The sequence below is a fragment of the Pempheris klunzingeri genome, chromosome 3, assembly GCF_042242105.1.
Source record: "Pempheris klunzingeri isolate RE-2024b chromosome 3, fPemKlu1.hap1, whole genome shotgun sequence".
In the NCBI taxonomy this organism is placed as follows: domain Eukaryota; kingdom Metazoa; phylum Chordata; class Actinopteri; order Acropomatiformes; family Pempheridae; genus Pempheris; species Pempheris klunzingeri.
The window spans coordinates 29,271,129-29,291,118 of NC_092014.1; the positions used below are offsets into that span (position 1 = coordinate 29,271,129).

General features: G+C 45.9%; 1 protein-coding gene across 1 annotated transcript in view; it reads left to right on the plus strand.

The window, feature by feature from the left end:
* The window catches only part of LOC139225662 (teneurin-3), a 161,392-nt gene extending 141,649 nt beyond the window's left edge, over positions 1–19,743 (plus strand). The window contains exons 37-50 of the mRNA XM_070856476.1: positions 520–650; positions 4,242–4,411; positions 5,615–5,741; positions 11,616–11,813; positions 12,062–12,121; positions 12,807–13,151; positions 13,612–13,856; positions 13,937–14,118; positions 14,363–14,565; positions 15,092–15,202; positions 15,325–15,467; positions 15,577–15,701; positions 16,359–16,489; positions 18,584–19,743. Of these exons, the coding sequence (XP_070712577.1) occupies positions 520–650; positions 4,242–4,411; positions 5,615–5,741; positions 11,616–11,813; positions 12,062–12,121; positions 12,807–13,151; positions 13,612–13,856; positions 13,937–14,118; positions 14,363–14,565; positions 15,092–15,202; positions 15,325–15,467; positions 15,577–15,701; positions 16,359–16,489; positions 18,584–19,339 (2,927 nt within the window). The 3' untranslated portion in view covers positions 19,340–19,743. The remainder of the gene's footprint in view (positions 1–519; positions 651–4,241; positions 4,412–5,614; positions 5,742–11,615; positions 11,814–12,061; positions 12,122–12,806; positions 13,152–13,611; positions 13,857–13,936; positions 14,119–14,362; positions 14,566–15,091; positions 15,203–15,324; positions 15,468–15,576; positions 15,702–16,358; positions 16,490–18,583) is intronic.
* The last annotated feature ends 247 nt before the right edge of the window (positions 19,744–19,990 follow it).

Sequence of the window (19,990 nt, forward strand, 5' to 3'; positions counted from 1 at the left end):
GCTGAACTACAAAACTGCAGCAATATAACTTTCAGAGTAGTAAACACAGACGTGATGCTCATGGTGATTGATGACCAGCTGAAGCAGGTGTGAGGTCTCTGCAGGCTGTTTTTATCTGATGGTCTAAAGCTACTCCGCTGCACCGGGCTGTGGAAAATGGTTAGTGGCAATGAAAAGGGGCCGATATGATACGTGATTTGCATGAAATGGGCCGCATTAGAAGACTTAAGTCGCATCCAGACTCCATCTGGAGATAGAAACACTGAAGGTGTGAAGTGGTAGATGCTGTTAGTGCCCTCCAGAGAGGATAATGGGCAAAGGTCGCAGTTTGAGCTGTGGTTGGAGCAGTGTGTTTGTGTCTTGATGAAGAAAGGAGCTCAGTGGCATCACAGCACTAGCATGACTGGATGACCTGCCATCCACTGTTCAAAGATAGATAGACAGACAGACAGACAGACAGATGGTTTAGACTTTTTCACTCTAGAATATTGTTGCCAATGACGTCCTTTTCATTCCTAGGTGCCGCTAACCCGACCGTAGCCCGACGCAACATGACACTGCCGGGAGAGAACGGCCAAAACCTGGTGGAGTGGAGGTTCAGGAAGGAACAGACACGTGGAAAAGTCATCGTCTTTGGGAGAAAGCTCAGGGTGAGTGTTCTCCAGATGAAGCTGAACAGAGAACAATAGAAAGCCTCATCACTGACACGGCACACACTGGGCAGCAGGTGGGTTCACTGTGGAGAGCTAACCAGTCTATCACAGGCAGGTGCTGTATATAATAATGATAATAAACTTGATTTATGTAGCACTTCTTCTTAACAACTTCACAAAGTGCTCCACAAAACACAATAAAATGAGACAGGGCAGGTAAAATGGGAATGAAGCCAAAGGACATGAGCATTCAAACAGAAACATCCATCCATCCATCCATTATCTATACCGCTTATCCGTCAGGGTGGGGGGTTGGAGCCAGTCCCAGCTGACTTTGGGGGGGAGGCGAGGCACACCTGAACTGGTCGGGAACAGTATAAACAAAAACATAAATCAAACACAACCAAAGGCTCTCACAAAGAGAAAGTGCCATTTAAAAGAAGCGTTGAGGGCAAACAGTCCCACCGTGTGGGAGAAGGCCGATCCCTCCTCATCACCAAGTGTGACCTCAGAGCAGCCAGCAGAGCTCCATCTGCTCATCTGACTCACGAGGGCACATGCCAGCTCAGTCAACCACAGATATCTGTAGGAACGCGGCTGTTTAAGGCCTTAAAGTCAGCCGTAGAACTTTAAAATCAACGGGAGATCTCACAGGAAGCAGTGTGAGGAGACGAGCACACGGGCCATGTGTTCGTGCCTCTTTGTCCCGGTGAAGAGTCGAGCAGCTGTGTTTGTACCAGCAGGAGACGGTGGAGGAGTCCTGCTTGATACCTGAGGAAATACGCTGCAGTTATCCAGGATTAAAGCCATGAGCAGAATAAGGAGCCACTGTATGTGATTCCCGCGCACGGCTTCAGGAGTTGCTCTCACATTTGTATCATGCATCATAACAAGTACACAACACAGGAATGTAAACCGTTCAAAATGGGATCCTGCTGTCATAATGTGTTTTCTCTCTCAGTGTGAGGAGTAGCTGTGGACCCTCTCTGCTCCATCCCATGTGAAGTTTACTGACCTCTGGCACAGACTAACACCAACAGACAACCCAGTTTCACAGTCACTGTAGGAAGGACAAAGCCACACAGGCACAGGGGGGGGCACATACAAATGCACTGCACAAAGTGTAAATCCAGCACCTTCTTGCTATAAGGTAGCAATGCCCATGAGGCTGTGAGTCATGTGACTCCCATCGTTGTGCCCCCCTCTGTGAGCAGCTCTTTCTAGTTCTCTGTCTCTTTCTCTGTCTCTCTCTCTGCATGTTGAGCCTGTTGTTCTTCCGGGCTGTTAGGACTGAAGGAAGGGACAGCGATTTGTCTGCAGGCCTTGAATATTACATGAAGTGCTCTCTTACCAGCCCAGACTAACAGGAGCAAACTGTGCAGTCATTTGGCCTCTGGAGACTTTGATCTGCACGGTGGTGCCATTGTCAGCATGGTCCAATAAACCCTAATGAATGTAACAGCGTGTGCGGTGCACTGGTGATAGCGGGGAGTGTTGTTTTGTGAAGTAGCAATAATGAGTTGTAGGTAGATGTGTTTTTGTAGATGGGTGTGCAAAGGTGAGCATAAATGCAGTGTGTGTGTGTGTGTGTGTGTACGGTATATGTCAGCCACACATTTGTGTTTCATGTGTATGAGAGTCTGTCTTCATGTGATGTGTGTGTCCACCACCACAGTGACAGGCCGGCTGTCCTGCAGCAGCAGTGAGACGCCAATTTAAGTCGCTAATGATGACGGGGTGATTGTGAGCAGCAGTGAACTTTAATCCAGCCTTTTTACTAAATGCTCATATTCATGCTGGGTTTATGTGCTGTGCTAATCCTACTGAGGAGCATGCATTGTGCGTAAGATGCCAGTGAATGGGCTCGTTGGATGAAATAATGAAAGCATCCACTGCCAGAGACAGAATGTAAATGCTGGCAAGTCTTACATGACGATAAATGTGATCATGCAGGGCAGCTGGTGATGTGGGACTTTTAATGTCTCGATGTGTTTGTTTCTCATTTTGTTTTCTCTTGCATTTCTGACATGTTTGACTTCCATTGTTATTTCCGTCAGTGACGTGTGGATGAGAGATTCAGAGGATGTTCTTGGTCAGCGCAGCACCCATGGGAGCCCGTCTCATCCCATGCTACCCTTCAGATTACAGCATCGTACTGGCCACGCTGATTGGCTCTCCGTACACGTCTATTCCAGTCTTAACCACAGACCCAGGTCCTAACCCTAAAATAGATATTTCAGGGGCTCAGCTACAAGGACCCAGTAACAGACCACCGTGACAGAGACTCTGTTTTTGGCTTGGGATTGAGGAGACGACCACACCTGTAGTTGCGAATGCACCCAGAAATCAATCAGTCAATCTTTATTCATAACAGCGTTATCTCAAGACACTCTCCATAAAGAGCAGGTCTAGACCAAACTCTTTGATTAAGAGAGAGACCCAACGATTCAGGAAGTGACACATGAGCAGCATCAGGTATTAATGTTTCCACTTGTGCCTCTCTGTATCAGGTCTGTGCGAAGACAAGACAGGGCTTTTGGCTTTACGATGAAATGAAAGTCAGAGTTTTCCTGGATCCACATGAACATGACCGGCCACGCCAATCTGCAAAATGATTTGTTGCCCCTGATACGGCGTGGCTCACACTCTGAATGGCTTTTGGCTGTGAGCCCGATGGCCTTGTTTTTCATCCAGCTGGCTACCAGCCACCGTCCCACTATCCTCCTTCTCTGCCCCCTTTATTCACCTCGCTGCATTCAACTGGTGCTAATTTACAAATGAATGAGTGGATGAATACAAAATGAGAAAAATTACCCTTGAACATTTTCCAACAAGACTCTCTCTTTAATGAAACAGGTCTGTAGAACAATTGATTGGCCAATACTTAGTATCTCCCCTTCCTTCAAGGACCCATGAGGTGAGTTTAGCAGTGAACCCGGGTGATCTGTCTTCGTAAATTGGAGTTCGTACAAACAGCACGTCATTTAGAAAGCAATAAAGAGTGGTTAGCTGGCTCTTTGATGCTACAGTATTTTATGGGTCTTGGACCAGAAGTTTGTTTTAATTCACTGGCTGAGGCACAGGTGTTGAAGTGAAGAGCCAAGAATTTAACACCTGGCGCATTTGTTGTTTGTCTGTTGGTTTAGCCAGGTGGCTAATCCTTCATCAGAAAACATACTCTATGAGATTTTAGCCTGTATGATAAGGAAGTCCCTGCCCTGTCACTCTGTGCCCTCATTTCTAAGTAATCCATTTTAATTTGGTCAAAGACGACCAAATAATTGTGTCCTTGAGTTCAAAGCCAAGCAGTGTGTCTGAGGTGTTGGTGGGTCTGTCCACGCAGATAGTCGCCCAGTTTGCTGGATGATTCCTTCTTTGCTTGCTCCTCTAGTGCTGTTGCTCTGAGAATAAACCAGCGCTGTCTGATCTGTCTGACACGTTTGCATCGTGGGTTGAAATCACCATCACGGCAGATAAGCTGAACTGGATCTTGGCTCAGTCGTTGGCAGACTTAGAGGGGAGCGAAGATTTATGTGATCACAAGAGTTTCTTTATTCAGTGGATATCCGTGTGTCTCCTCCCTCTCAGGTGAATGGTAGGAACCTGCTGTCTGTGGATTATGATCGTACGCTGCGAACAGAGAAAATCTATGATGACCACAGGAAGTTCCTGCTGAAGATCATCTATGACACCCAAGGCCATCCAACACTCTGGATCCCCAGCAGCAAGCTACTGTCAGTTAACCTGACATACTCCAGGTAAGCCCTTTTGGTGTTTCTTCTGTCTTAGTGTTCCCCCACCTACCTCACCCCCCAATGAGCACTGAATGGAAGTGCAACATGGCCTCAGTGCTTCTCCTGTCTGCAGGACTTTGGACATCTAGCAGCACTTCTTTACTCACATTAAACTGCAGAGACACTTGTTAACCGACCCACACTGCTACAGTGGTTGTAGGTTGAGTCAGTTGTTAGTTGAGGGAAGGAAAGTTCTGACCAGCAACCACATTTCAGACCAATGAAAAACAAAGAAGCACACAAACACCAGCTACATAAGCAGTACAAATGGGTAGAAATCAACCACGTGGACACCACTAAAGGTTTTTATCAGGGGCCGTAGGCCAGAAGCCTTTTAATTTAAGAGACCGTCTTAGTTTGAAGCACCTTGTGCTGCACAGGTTAGTCTTTGGCACGATGATTTTATCACTGTTACATTTGACTCACCAGTAAATATCAGTCCTAATGGGAACAGCGATGCTGAGCCTTGGGCTGGATGAACTGCTCTCAGGTCTTATATCAGAGATTCAAAGGACATAATAGAGGTGAAGGTCTGTCGTCTTGCTCGTTGTCAGAGGAGGAAGAGTTTGCTCACCTACAGTATGCAGAGCTGGATACACTGAGCATCTTGCTGCCTCAGGGGAAATCGGGACTTTCCCAAACCCCTGTAGAACTGTGACAGTGGGGGCTGCAGGTGGCGGCTTCAGAGACGATCGCCACTTTGCATTTCAATAAACTCCAACTGCAGGTCCTCCTGTACCCCACTGACATCAACAGAGACCCCCCCCCCCCCCAGGCACTTTATTAGGCGCATCTGTACAGTCCAACACAACAGCTCTGCTTTTACAGAGCTTCAAAACTGTCAATTTTGTTGTCAGAAAAGTGATCCTACTTTCTACTTATTATTGAGGTCATGGTGGGAGGTGGTGTCACATTGGAGCGTATCATGTTGGAGGACATGCGCAACATGTGTTTTCACATATACCTCATCACCTGATGTAATTTAGGTCATTAAGGTCATGAAGGTCGTATATGTTTAGGACTGCATCTGTCTTAACATTATAAAAGTACTGAACTGTGGCACCATACAGCCATACTGTGCTGTTAATGGCACATCCTGATGAAGAACAGACATCAGCCCTCCACAGAGTCTCGTGTGTGTGTGTGTGTGTGTGTGTGTGTGTCCAGTACGGGGCAGGTGACGGGCCTCCAGAGGGGTCCAACCACAGAGAGGTGGGAGTACGACAGTCAGGGAAGAATCCTCTCCCGAGTGTTTGCTGATGGAAAGACGTGGAGCTACACATACCTGGATAAGGTACAGGATGGCACGATGACAGCCACATACACACATGACTAACCAAGTATCAGCAACATACACCTGAAGCATTGTGGTGGCAGACTTTTACTTCAGACGGAGCAGCTGAGGGCAGGTGTGTCCATGTCTAATCACTGTATCATCACTTTTCATAGTCTGTATATGTCATGAAAGACTGGAAAAAAAAAGTCAACATCATTTTAAAACATTAAGCAAAAGTAAAAGTGAGTTATTACAGCGTGCTAAAGGAGAGCCAAATACCACACACACACACACACACACACACACACAATCCTGTGTTCACACTGCTCGCTGATAAAGTGTTGCTCTAGCGCTCGTTAATGTGGTTTTGTCATCCTGGGCTTGTTTGATGTGTTAATTTAAGATCATCTTTAATAGCTCATGAACATGATAAAACATCAGTGCATTGGATCGATGTGTGAGCGCCACTCTGACATCACATTTCAGTGCACCATCGGATCTCCGAGTGTTCTGCATTACACAGAAGCTAACGTTAGCTAGCGTCATTGGAGTGCTGAAAAAAGTGTTGTGTCGCAGCTTCCACCCAAAATGGCTCGTATGACGTGACTTTGTCACTCATAGTGTGAACACAGCAACACACACACACACACACACACACACACACACACACACACACACACACACACACACACCATCCCTCAAGGATGTACTGTGATAGAAACACTGCTCATCCCTGCAGATAAATGAAAAGCTAAATGACATGTCAAAGCACACACACACACACACACACAGTTTGGTCTGTGTTTTTCTCCACACAGAGCTTACTGGTTACTGTTTGCCATAAATTCTGGTCAAAGTAAGCAACAGTAATTGAAGCTTTTCCCCCGTGTGAAATGTACTGTCACAAAGTTAGTGAGGAAAATAGACCCCCCCCCCCCTCCAGGGAGAGGAGGAGAGGAGAAATGGTAATGATTTAAAGGGAATAAAACTCAGCTCTCTAGTCTCTTAAGCAGAAACATGATGGAGGAAGCAGAGGAGACAGTTAAAGGAAATAGACATGGGAAGGAATACCTCACAATCACTAGTTAAATATGTTTCTGCTGCCTTCCTGAGGTCTGAGGTGGTCTAAAGCGTCGCTCCAGGGGCTCGGGTCATAGTCGGCTCTGACTATCTGCACTGCATTTCAGTGTGAATGGCACTCACAGGTTGTGGGCACAGATCAAAAGTGGAGGCAGTAAGCTCTCAGTGTGACATCGGATGGTAATGGAAACGTGCAAAGGCAAAGTAGCATCTGGTCACTTACTCCTGGCAGTTCAGGATCTATAGTACTTCTTCACAGTGATCACAGTGCTCCCAGGGGATAGACAGAGACATATTTCACTGGTGAAGATAGATGGCTTTAAAATGGATGACTGACTTTGTTTCTTATGGAGAAGAGAGGAGACGGAGAATAAAGTGAAGGAGAACAGAGCAGTGAAAACTCTCTAAAAAAGAAATGCACTCAAAACTACAGCTACCATCGCCTGTGAAGGAAAAGAGGAAACATGTGAGGCAGGGAAAGGTGACTGTAGGAAAAGAGCGGAGGAGATACTTGAAAAGGAGTGACTTTAAAAAGCAACCCACATAGTTTCTGAAGGAGGACAAGAGAGGAGATTCCCTGTAGTACAAGAGCTGAGGCGTAAAAAATAAATAGAATGGGGCGGGAGAGGAGGAGGAGACAGGAGGGATAAATCAGACACTTTTGTGTTTGTTAGCTCAGGAAGATGGAGGGGCAGACAGACGGAGCTCGACACTAAACAGCAACAGGCCTCGGTGAAAGAAAGGAGTGATAGAGAGAGATGGAAGAAGAGAGACAGAGAGAGATATTTAAGGGAGTCTGCAAAGACAGTGGAAACAAGACCCGAGGGATGGTGGGAGCTTAGTTAAAGCATGTTAGACAGACAGAGGGAGAGACTGAGGCAGCGAGAGAAATAACAGCAATTGTGGATGAAGAGAGACAAGAATGATGGCAAGGGAGTGATAGAGTGTGAGAGACATGAGGAGAGGGGAAGAAATAACGAGAGACACAAATAAACCGTCAGAAGACTAAGAGCAAGAAAAGGACAATAAGGAAGGTTATATTCCAGTAGTGTGAATGCATCTCACCAAAGGTTTTCTCTGATCCTATACTGTGATGGACCGATGAACCATAATTTAAAGAAATATAGTATAATAATATATCGTCAACCAATCAACCAATCCATCAATCAATCGATCTTTATTTATGTAGCACCAAATCAAGTGTTATTTCAAGACGATTTTCTTAAACAGCACGTCTGTGGACAACAACCAGAATGATAACAAAAACTATTGCACTGATAATAGGAACCCAAACTGGAAGGAGGTTCCACAGGAGAGGAGCCTGATAGCTGAAAGCTCTGGCTCCATCACTACTTTAGAGGACTTTAGGAACCACCAGTAGACAATTAAGAGCTTTGTAGGTGAGGAGACGGATTTTAAACTCTATTCTGGGTTTTACTGATATGCTCTATTCTCTTAGTTCTGGTCAGAACAGGAGCAGCAGCATTCTGGACCAGCTGGAGAGTCTTTAAGGACTTATTGGGGCAGCCTGATAATAAGGAATTTAAATAGGACTTAAACCAGCTTAATGCGGTTCCTTTTATGCCAGTCTCTGTAATAGGATGTGATGGTCAATGGTCAATTGTCATTAAAAATGACAATACATGAAAAGACATCAGGGAAGATGCCTACATTTAATGGTACAGCAATCTAATGTTGCAGCTGCTCGCCATCCTCTCCCATGGCCAGGAATGAACAGCTGATGAGCCTGAGCAGAGATGAGACAGACAGCTATGTACACTTGAGTGTCATCTGCAAAGAAAGAGAGAGACTGTAAGAGATGCTGTACATATATGGAAGAGGATCTCAGCTAATATATCTGTAGAGAAAAAGGCAGAAGGAGAAGCATCTGTTACAACAAATGTGTGTGAGGAGCAACAAACAAAGCACAGACCACCTCAATAGACTGTCAGTCATGCAGATGCCCCTAAACATAGCACTCTTTAAGCCTGAACAGGTTTTTACAGGAACGATGACCTAAACAACAGAGCTGGTTTGAGCGTTGAAGCTCCTTCTTGACTGTGGGATTAGTTTGTGTGATATAATAGCATCAGCTCAAACTGTCTCTCAGGCTCCATCAGACTCAGGAGTCACTACATTGGGGAGCAGTGGTCATGTGATAATGAGTAAATAGAAATAGACACAAGTGCTCGTTTGTCCTTTCCCTTGAAAACAACCCTCAGACGCCTGTTCTGACCTCATGCTCCAACAGGCAAGATGCTAGCTAAGATTACATGGACCATATTTCTATAACCTGATCTGAAACCATTCTGATTAGAGATTTACTGTGACACTAAATAAAGTGATAAGATGTTTATGCCCCAAAGCATTTAATCAGAGTGGAACGTTTCCGTGTGCACGAACTTGTTCCGTCCTCTGTGAAGCGTCTAATTCATGGGTGTGTAATAAACCGAGCTAAACTGGGTTTAGCCCTCTGTTAACTTGAATGGGGATACAGTGATTTCATCAATGCAACTCGTCTTGACTTTCCAAAGATTAAATTCTGATAGTGAAATGAGTCATTGTGTGTTGCTTGTGACACTCGAAACAATGCACCCACCGTCTTTGAGCCGATCAAAACGGGTGCTTACATGGTCATTAGGCACTAATAGTTTCCTGTTGAACAGATGGTCAAAGGTCTACACCACTCTCTCAACTCAACCTGAGTGAACATGACCTCCGATAGGGCAGGATCAGCCCACTCCCTTTTTATTCCCATTGGGCTATTATTATTATTATTCCAGTTATTAGCGCAGTATTGGGGTGTCTGAGCAGCTAGTGTTTTCTAAAACGGTAAAGTTGCCACGCCAGTCCTACATTCAGGACACAGTTTGCTTCAGTTTGAGCAGCTAAAACTACTCTATAAAGATGGGGGAAAGATCATGGATGTAGATGAAAGAAACCAATTTTCAACTATTTCAAAATGTAATACTCATCTTCTCATGAGCCAGCTAACAGAATCACGTATGAAGCATTTCTCTGACCTGTTAAGCTGCAGGCCAAGGTGAAGCATGATGTTTGTGTCTTCCACTTTAAAAGAGCTATCTTCTAGACAAAGAACAGTTGCGGATGTCCCTTCTTGTAGATTAGATCTGCTTTCTCCCCACATTTCAGATTATCAGCCACTACTAATCACAGTGCAGCAGACTCCCAGAGGATTTGTGGAGGGGTAGCTGCGGCTTTTGTTGTGGACACCTGGAGGAAATTGGTGTCCACAAAGACATCCAGTTTTCCTCATCCTGCATCAGACTTGTATGCACTAAGCCCCAAGTCCAATGCCAGTGCAGCGAGGAAAATGCCCTTGGGACAAATGAAGTAACATGTTGTGATAGATGTATGTCCAGAAAATATGTGTCATGTTTTAGTGTGGAAGCAGTTTCCTTGACCTGTGCTGCCATGTCCACCTACTTAAAGGAATTCTGGGCTTTTTTCCTGAAGGTTGGTTGAAAATGTACAAGCCACAGCGTATTCACTGGCTGCTTTTTTCAAAATCACTTCATAACTGCCCTTGCTTCCTATATGCTTTTGTGGGCGACTGTTCAATAACATCCACAAGTTCCCTAAGCTGCACAAAAGCACAGTGGCCAGGCCAGGTCCTGGCAGTGCTATTTAATCTAATACAAAGGATTATTTTTGAATAACAATCTGTCATGTAGAAGGTTCAGTCTTGTTCAACACGTCACTTGTATTCATAAAGCACTAAAAAAAGACATGTTGGCGATTTTTCAAAAGCCTTAAAGGAGGAAGCAGTTTCACTTCAGTCACACACACTTGCTTCAAGAAATTGACCTTTTTCAGAAATTTCTGAAACATGACATTTGGTAGAAAAGGCTTTGTTTTTTGAAGGGGCTCACAAAGAATCCGAGCCGCCCCCCCCCATCACCCTTAATAAGCCAACCGTATCACTGGAGAAGAATGTCAATAATACAAAACCCCAGAGTCTGCTAGATACATGTTTCTGTTAACTTTAATGAGTAAAAAGTAAGGTTAAATTGTGCTTAGGCTCAGACAATTAAAAGATTGTGGTCACCACCAACAAGGCGAATGGTAACTTCAGGTCTGTAAAGGTACACAAACTAACTAACTAACTAACTAAACTAATCTAACTTTCTGCATGAAAGTCAGATGTTCAGATGCCCACCAACCATCCTCAGCTCCACAGCCTGTCTTTCCGCCCTGCTGCAGGGACACACAGCCTCTTCCACTGGCACTGAAAGTGATCGAATGGAACTGGAGGCTGAACAAACACTTACGATCTTAATCTAAAGAGTTACAGCTGTCTTAGTCTCATGCAGGCGGGATTCTGCACGAGGGCCAGTGGGCCACAGCCCCAGCAGATGGCGCAAAAATATTTATCTATTAAAGCTGATTAAAAGATGTTCTGCCAGCAGCGCTTACATGATTCATTCAATTGATGTGGATTTAACATGTCCCACGCTGTCATTTCATGTAGCACAAGGGTCATGACATGAATACCACTTTTATTAAGTGTGTGAGGAGCTGCATGTTCCATTTAAACAATGTATGCGGTATGTTTGGTATGTCACTGGTGCTTCCCTGATGTGACAGAGGCTCCTGTCTGCACACAGCTAGAACACATGTTTGTTAGTACAATCATCTTTCAGACGTGTCTATTTCAGACTAAAACGATGAGGTGTGTGAAAGGATGTTCCACCACAGTGTGTAGATGTGAACTGGCTCTCTGTGCTGCTGCTTTGTGTCTTTCCCTGCTTGGGCGGCGTGTTACATGTTTCCCTGTGTCCTCTCTAACAGTCCATGGTGCTGCTGCTGCACAGCCAGCACCAGTACATCTTCGACTACGACTCAGGGGACCGTCTGTCAGCGGTCACCATGCCCAGCGTGGCTCGACACACCATGCAGACCATCAGATCCATAGGATACTACAGGAACATCTACACCCCCCCGGAGAGCAACGCCTCTGTTACTGTGGACTACTCTGAGGACGGACAGGTGTGTGCGTGTGTCCATGTGTGTGTCATAATAATCCTTTTTTCCAGCAGCTCTCTGGTGTGGAAGCCGTTCTATTTTAGCAGACACTGTGGTTCTCTTTGTCACTTCCAGGCTACAGTAGACTGTTTCATGACTGCCACGGCTTACACAGTGGACAGGCACGATGAGAAGTTTGTGTAATGAGTATTGTTCAAGCTAATGATGATGTTAAAACTAATGTGCTCCTCTCTGCTCTCCTCCCTTTCCAGCTTCTTAGAGTCGCCCATCTAGGCACCGGCCGCCGTATTCTCTACAAATACCGCAGACAGGTATATGATTTTATGCTGTTATGCATTGTCTTATCATAAACCAGTCTAAAAAAATGTATCGTTAAAAGGTGTCTGTGTGTAATCTTCTTGTTTATACATAATTATTTACATATTTAGTCTATCCAGTGTTTTATATTTGGAGCAGTATCATAGCAGTCGTCATCATCCCATCCTTTCTTTGCAATAAAAATTCAAATGAAATGTTTCTTGCAAAATTCAGACTGTGGAATTGTTTTTTTTTTCTCATTTGTTCTTCATTATTTTCAGTTCAGTCAACTCACATATGACTAGTGACATAATGAGAAAAAATATAAATAAGATTTATTTTTCCCCACGATCCCGAACAGGATAATTGGATATATGGAGAAGGGAGTGGAGATTTATTTTAGCCCTGTTCGGTATAATTGAAAGCCATGGCAGGGAGAGATCAATACAGCCTGCACATGGGGAACCATGAAGAGCCAGAGTCAGGTGGACCCCAGGGTGGTGCTGAGGCGTAATATGCATAAGTAGCAGCTGCTGCACATAATAACCACGGACTTTGACAGCCTGAATAGACTGCTCAAGAGCTGATGACAGTCATTGAAGTTAACTGATGGTGTAGCTGATCCTGGATGAATATCTGATATTCTACAAAATCCATCAGTGTAAACACGTACTGCACCGTTTTCCTTTGTCTCATCAGAACAAGCTGGCAGAGATCCTCTATGACTCAACACGGGTCAGTTTCACCTACGATGAGACTGCCGGCGTGCTCAAGACGGTCAACCTGCAGAGCGAAGGCTTCATCTGCTCCATCCGGTACCGCCAGATCGGCCCGCTGGTGGACCGGCAGATATTCCGCTTCAGCGAGGACGGGATGGTGAACGCACGATTTGACTACACCTACGACAACAGCTTCAGGGTGACCAGCATGCAGGCTGTAATCAATGAGACACCGCTGCCAATCGATCTCTATCAGTTTGATGACATATCTGGGAAGGTGGAGCAGTTTGGGAAGTTTGGAGTCATCTATTACGATATCAATCAGGTAAGACAGGACTGGCAGCATTGATTTAAGTTGTCCTTAAAAAGTGCCTCATACATCTTGATAAGGTTGATCGGTCTTTCAGGTTAGAGGGGGTACTTTGACATTAATCAGGCCTGGAAAGGGACAGATTTCTGACATCGAACATCTTCAACCTAAAGATCTGAGTAAATTGTGTGTGTGTGTGTGTGTGTGCCTCGGCGTCACCCACAGCCCTCCCCGTCCTGATCAGTGTGCAAGTGAAACAGTAAACGTGACTTAGTAAAAGTTATGTTAATTCACTGTCTTAAGTCCTGGTGTAACTTTCTATTGGAGTGAGTTTGAGAAGCTTGATGAACGCAGGCCCTGAGGTGTTGGTTTGAATTCCTAAAATACAATGTGTTTGCATCTGAAATGCAGGACTACCCCCCCTCCTACATGGAAGTAGTACAGTGTAAATGGCCGATCTTGTCTTTTGCCTCAGATCATCTCCACAGCAGTGATGACCTACACCAAACACTTCGACCAGCACGGCCGCATTAAGGAGATCCAGTATGAGATCTTCAGGTCTCTCATGTACTGGATCACCATCCAGTATGACACCATGGGCCGAGTCACCAAGCGCGAGATCAAGATTGGACCGTTCGCCAACACGACCAAATATGGTTATGAGTACGATGTTGACGGACAGCTGCAAACGGTCTCCCTCAATGAAAAGATGATGTGGAGGTGGGATCATAGCATTAAACCAAAAAGCACCATAGTTTGACGATGCCAAATGTTAACAGCATCGCCCTCTGATCTTCCAGGTATAATTATGACCTGAATGGGAACCTGCATTTGCTGAACCCGGGGAACAGTGGTCGGCTAACCCCTCTACGCTACGACCTGAGGGACAGAATCACTCGTCTGGGAGATGTTCAGTACAGGCTGGACGAGGACGGTTTCCTGAGACAGAGAGGAGCCGAGATATTTGAGTACAACTCCAAAGGTGGGAATCGGTTTGGTAATAGTAAGAGTCAAGACTTTGTTAAAGTAACACCACCATGTGTCAGTTTTTATGTGGTTGCCATATCAAAATGTTCCTCATGGCATACGTTTGTCTTTGTGTCCTACAAATGTGTACCACCACTGGTGGGGTCTGCAGTGTGTAGATTAAACACATGGAACATCTAACTTATGGACCTGTCACTCCTCACAGCCTTATTCTTCCTCTTCTATCATCTGTAATCCAGGTCTGCTAGTTCGTGTCTACAGTAAAGCGGCCAGCTGGACCATCCAGTACCGTTACGACGGTTTGGGTCGGCGTGTGGCGTCCAGAAACAGCCTGGGCCAACACCTGCAGTTCTTCTACGCCGACCTGAACTACCCCACCAGGATCACCCACGTCTATAACCACTCCAGCTCAGAGATCACGTCCTTTTACTACGACCTGCAGGTATCTCCACTGGAAAAGTCATTCTTAATATGGCGGTTCTAATGCACATTCAAATGACCTCCGGTATCTAGCAGGGAGCATAATGTTTTCTCACTGACAGCTATTTATGAGTCATTCCGGGTTTTCACTCTCCACTTTGGATTTATGATCCAGTCTGTGTGGAGCAGGTTTCCCACCAGTGACTACGGGGAAATGTGGTGAATGTACAGCATCTCAGTCAGAGAGGAGCAGACGGTTTTCTATGTAGCAGCTCCTCTTTGTCACATAATAAAAACAGTCTTCTGCTGTTTTGAATGCTTCCCAGGTCAGGAATCTGTAACACAGTGAGACCTGCAGATGACCTTGTGTTGTTGTGATGAACACAGTTAGTGAGCACACCCACACAGATAATTGTAGTCGTGGCATCACTATTTCTAGTCCTCGTGTCTTAACGTGTACAGTCACAGACGACGGCAGCAGTAATAGGAAATGATACCTGAGTATTGGAATTGTGGTGTGTATAATTGTGATGCTTGTCGCTGCACAGGGCCATGTGTTTGCTATGGAGATCAGCAGTGGAGAGGAGTTTTATATTGCATGTGATAACACTGGGACCCCTCTGGCTGTCTTCAGCAACAATGGACTGCTGCTTAAACAGGTATGTGTGTGTTAATGTGTGTGTTTTTTCATGGGGTTTTAATGTATCTGTTCAAATTCTTTTCATGAAATAGTTGGTCTACCTATCACATCCTCTGTGTGTGTGTGTGTGTGTGTGTGTAGGTGCAGTACACGGCGTACGGAGAGGTTTACTTTGATTCCAACCCAGACTTTGTGCTGGTGATTGGTTTCCACGGAGGCCTGTATGATCCTCTGACTCGACTGCTGCATTTTGGAGACAGAGACTACGACATCCCTGCTGGGAGGTAGGCAGCCCGTCACGTGTTCCCTCCCCTCCTGTCCGAGTGTGACGGAGCAGGAGGCTGGTCCGGCTTTGTGGGTGTCACATCTGACCACAGTGTGTTTGTCATGAAGGTGGACCACTCCCGACATCAGCACGTGGACCCGTGTGGGTAAAGACCCCCAGCCCTTCAACCTCTACATGTTCCGAGGCAACAACCCCATCAGCAAGATCCATCAGGTCAAAGAGTACGTCACGGGTAAGAGGAACACATTCACAGAGGTGTAGACTTTTCATACAGGTGTCCTGGAAGTGTCTTGTTGGGTTCAATACGTTTACTACACACACACACACCATTATACAGTAAATGTTGGTTATAGCCTGAACTAATAACAGTTTTTAAAGGGTGCTGCTTTCATTCATTTGTTGGAAAGTTGGATAAATCGTGAAAAAATCCAAACAATACAGTCGTGCATTTGGTGGAACATGAAACTGGATTTGTCATGTTGGATTTCATCAGCCTGAATAATGAAGAGGAGTTTCATGAATTCTTAATAATGTAGGCTATCGCACATGCTACACTGGTGACATTACATTTCTAATTTGATTTCATCAATTATATGGAAGGCTGCCTTTTTTCTTCGCTATCTACATGTGGTGACAGTGAACAGTGTGGTGAAATAAGCCTGGGCTTATTTTCCATCTGCCAGGTTATTATAGAGATATGATCCAGCGTTTGAACTGGGTCAGATAGATTTTGTATTGTAGCCTCTGGAAATGAGCTGCAACAATGTGAAGCGCTGGGCGTGTATTAAGGCAGCTGCTATTGACTGCAAATCAAACAAAGCAGCACGCTTGAACTTCCTCTCGTTCCTTTTCTTATTTTCCATCCCCCCCGCTCTCTCTTCCTCTGTAGACGTCAATATCTGGTTGGTCACGTTCGGCTTCCATCTGCACAACGCGATCCCAGGATTCCCCATTCCCAAGTTTGACCTGACGCAGCCGTCACTGGAGATGAAGAAGAGCCAGCTGTGGGATGACCTGCCCGTAAGTCCCCAAAGTACTCGCACGTAGTCATCATCACCGGTAGGCCAGTCCATGCACAGCAGGAAATGCTGCCGCAGCGTTTAACCCTGGGACACTAATGTCGGCTGATTTTCACCCACGCGATTGTGGTCACATGATTTTCATTGTTTCATTGTTGTTTTTAAGGAATTTTTTCGTTAATGAGTCCCTAATTTTTCCCAAATTTAGAGCCTTTTTATAGGGTCCCCACATGATACCTTTTTTTTCGTTTTATGAGATGTTGTATAGGGGAAAATAAAAGAAGAGCACTTCAATTTGCCATGTATTGTTGTAGTTTAAGTATTTTTTTATCTGGTATATTACATCAGGTAAAATACACCTGACGTTAGCGATGGTGTTACTAACTGTTAGGTCAGTGTTCCAGGGTTAAACCTCCAGACACACCCTCTGGCCACACCCCACCCAGCGATGGTGTTACTAACTGTTAGGTCAGTGTTCCAGGGTTAAACCTCCAGACACACCTTCTGGCCACACCCCACCCAGTGATGGTGTTACTAACTGTTAGGTCAGTGTTCCAGGGTTAAACCTCCAGACACACCCTCTGGCCACACCCCACCCAGCGATGGTGTTACTAACTGTTAGGTCAGTGTTCCAGGGTTAAACCTCCAGACACGCCCTCTGGCCACACCCCACCCAGCGATGGTGTTACTAACTGTTAGGTCAGTGTTCCAGGGTTAAACCTCCAGACACACCTTCTGGCCACACCCCACCCAGCGATGTGCTGTGTTAAAACTACCTGTCTGAATTGTCACAGCAGGACAGGATGAGTTTGTTATCTCCGTAAAAAGGAAAACTAAACTAAGATATAATTATATTGTTTTGTTTTTTTTAAAGTGCCACATATATTTTACAAGTTGATTTAAATTATCTGTAGAAATAAAAAATCTCAGAGAGAAAAACATGACGTGCAGATGATAAAATGAACATCGAGTGAGAAGTAGTTTCTCAAATGAAAAATAGAAACACGGTGAAGAATAGAATAATGAAAAGGAGAAAAGATTCACGAATCAAACATCATTAAAGATTTAAACCGCAAACTGAAAATTGTGAAGGAAACAAAGCGGCTAAGAATGACTGGAAAAGTGAGGAAATTATTGCTCGAGCAAGGAAAATGAGGAAATGGAGACGAAAGAGGGAAATGTAGGAGGAAATGGAGTGAGAATAACGAGAAAGGAACTGAGGAGAGAAGACAATAAAGAGTCATCCAGCTAAAGCGATCATTCATGCCCCTCTCAGCTCAAAGCCTCCTCCTTCCTCTGCTCTTACACTCTGTTCATGTAGCTGTAGGAGGGCAGGTCACACCAAGACTGAGAGGCTGTGCTGAAATTCAGTAAGAGCCGCTTAATGAAGACAGAGATAGGAACACACCAGAGGAAGACTTGGACTGTGAGTGTAGTTTGAAGTGTGAGTGTACCGGACGGACGTCTTGGTGCCGTTTGAACAGTATTGGCCTTTTTCACCAGGAAATTCAGAAGCTGACTGGCTGAGCACACACACACACACACACACACACACACACACACACACACACACACACACAGGCACACGCTTCTATGTACTGGCAAGAAAAATAGTTCACTTGTGGTCACATGCAGCGTTTCTTTCCAGCTTATTTCTTATTTATATCGAAGTGATGACAGGATGCTCTGAGCATCGGCCTGAACAGTCCCCAAAGTTCATTAGTTCCAGGTGGTCCAGAGTAATGTATCACTGCTCTTTGTCTGTGCATCTACTCAACAGTGCGTCCTCTTCTTGGCTACTGTTTTGTTAGGGCCACACCACAGATCACTTCTGAACCACATGATGTCTGTGGTTCTCTGCCTCTCACACATTACAGGCTTTCTTTGTCCTGCTGTCTTGGAATTTATTGAAGACCGACGCAGAGAGTCGGGCTGCAAAGTGCATCACGTTTTTAATGCCCAGAGATCTGTGTGTGTGTGTGTGTGTGTGTGTGTGTGTGTGTGTGTGTGTGATGCTGCGTTTAGGTCAGACCAACCTAACCAACCTGTACATTTGTCCATACTGTCTCCTCCTTCCTGCCCCCCTTGTCCTCAGTCTATCTCAGGTGTCCAGCAGGAAGTGACTCGCCAGTCTCGGGCCTTCCTGTCCTTCGAGCGCATGCCAGAAATCCAGCTGAGCCGGCGGCATGCGGACCACGCCAGACCCTGGCTGTGGTTCGCCACTGTCAAGTCTCTGATCGGTAAGGGAGTGATGCTGGCTGTGATCCAAGGCCGCGTGGTTACCAACGCTCTCAATATTGCCAATGAGGACTGCATCAAAGTGGCCGCGGTGTTAAACAACGCGTTTTATCTGGAAGACCTGCATTACACAGTGGAGGGCCGAGACACGCACTACTTTATCAAGACCAGTCTGCCTGAGAACGACCTGAGCGCGCTGCGGCTCACCTCGGGCAGGAAGTCGCTGGAGAACGGTGTGAACGTCACAGTGTCCCAGTCGACGACGGTCATGAACGGCAGGACGCGGCGCTTCGCCGACGTGGAGCTGCAGTACGGTGCTCTGGCGCTCCACGTCCGCTACGGGACGACGCTGGACGAAGAGAAAGCACGGATCCTGGAGCACGCGCGGCAGAGGGCGCTCTCGAGCGCCTGGGCCCGCGAACAGCAGCGGGTGAGAGACGGGGAGGAAGGAGTTCGGCTGTGGACGGAGGGAGAGAAAAGGCAGCTGCTGAGCAGTGGGAAGGTGTTGGGTTACGACGGCTATTATGTGTTGTCCATAGAGCAGTACCCCGAGCTGGCCGACAGCGCCAACAACATGCAGTTCCTCCGCCAGAGTGAGATAGGGAGGAGGTAACAGGGCATCAACACACGCCCAACCTCTCCCCCTGTGACTGTCAGAGACTAACTAAACGTTTAACACTAAGTGGATGTCACAGACTTCACTGTCCTGAGACTCAAAACTAGCCGTTGAAGGGATCCCAAGTTTGCAGATGTGTGTGATTGTGAGGACGGTGACGGAGGATTTATCGGCTGATTGATGATGTAACAATAATCACTTCAAGGAAAGTGAGCAGAAACATTATGACACTTCAGTTTAGAGGGGTTCAAGCAGTCTGCACGAGCCTGCGACAGAGTTCAGTCTTCTGACCAATGCCTTTTCTCTTTCTTTCTCTAGCTATCTTTTCTTTCTGTCTTTCTTTCTCTTTCGGCTGTCGTCTGCCTTCAAACAGCCTGCACGCATGTCTCTCCCCCTTTCTCCCCCTCTCTCTCCCCCTCTCTCTCTCTCTCTCTCTCTCCGGTAGGCGGTGCTAACCTTGATTGCTGTAATCACGTGCTGTCTAGCTGTCAAACAGTGGGATGTAGAAACTCGTCCTTATAGTTACTGAGCATTTCAGCAGCCATCACAACTAGATGAGCCCGCAAGCATTTAGACGGTTGTAAACCGTCAGAGCAGATGTGTGTGGATCCCCAGCAGATGTTGCAGGTATCATATCTGTGCAGGGTC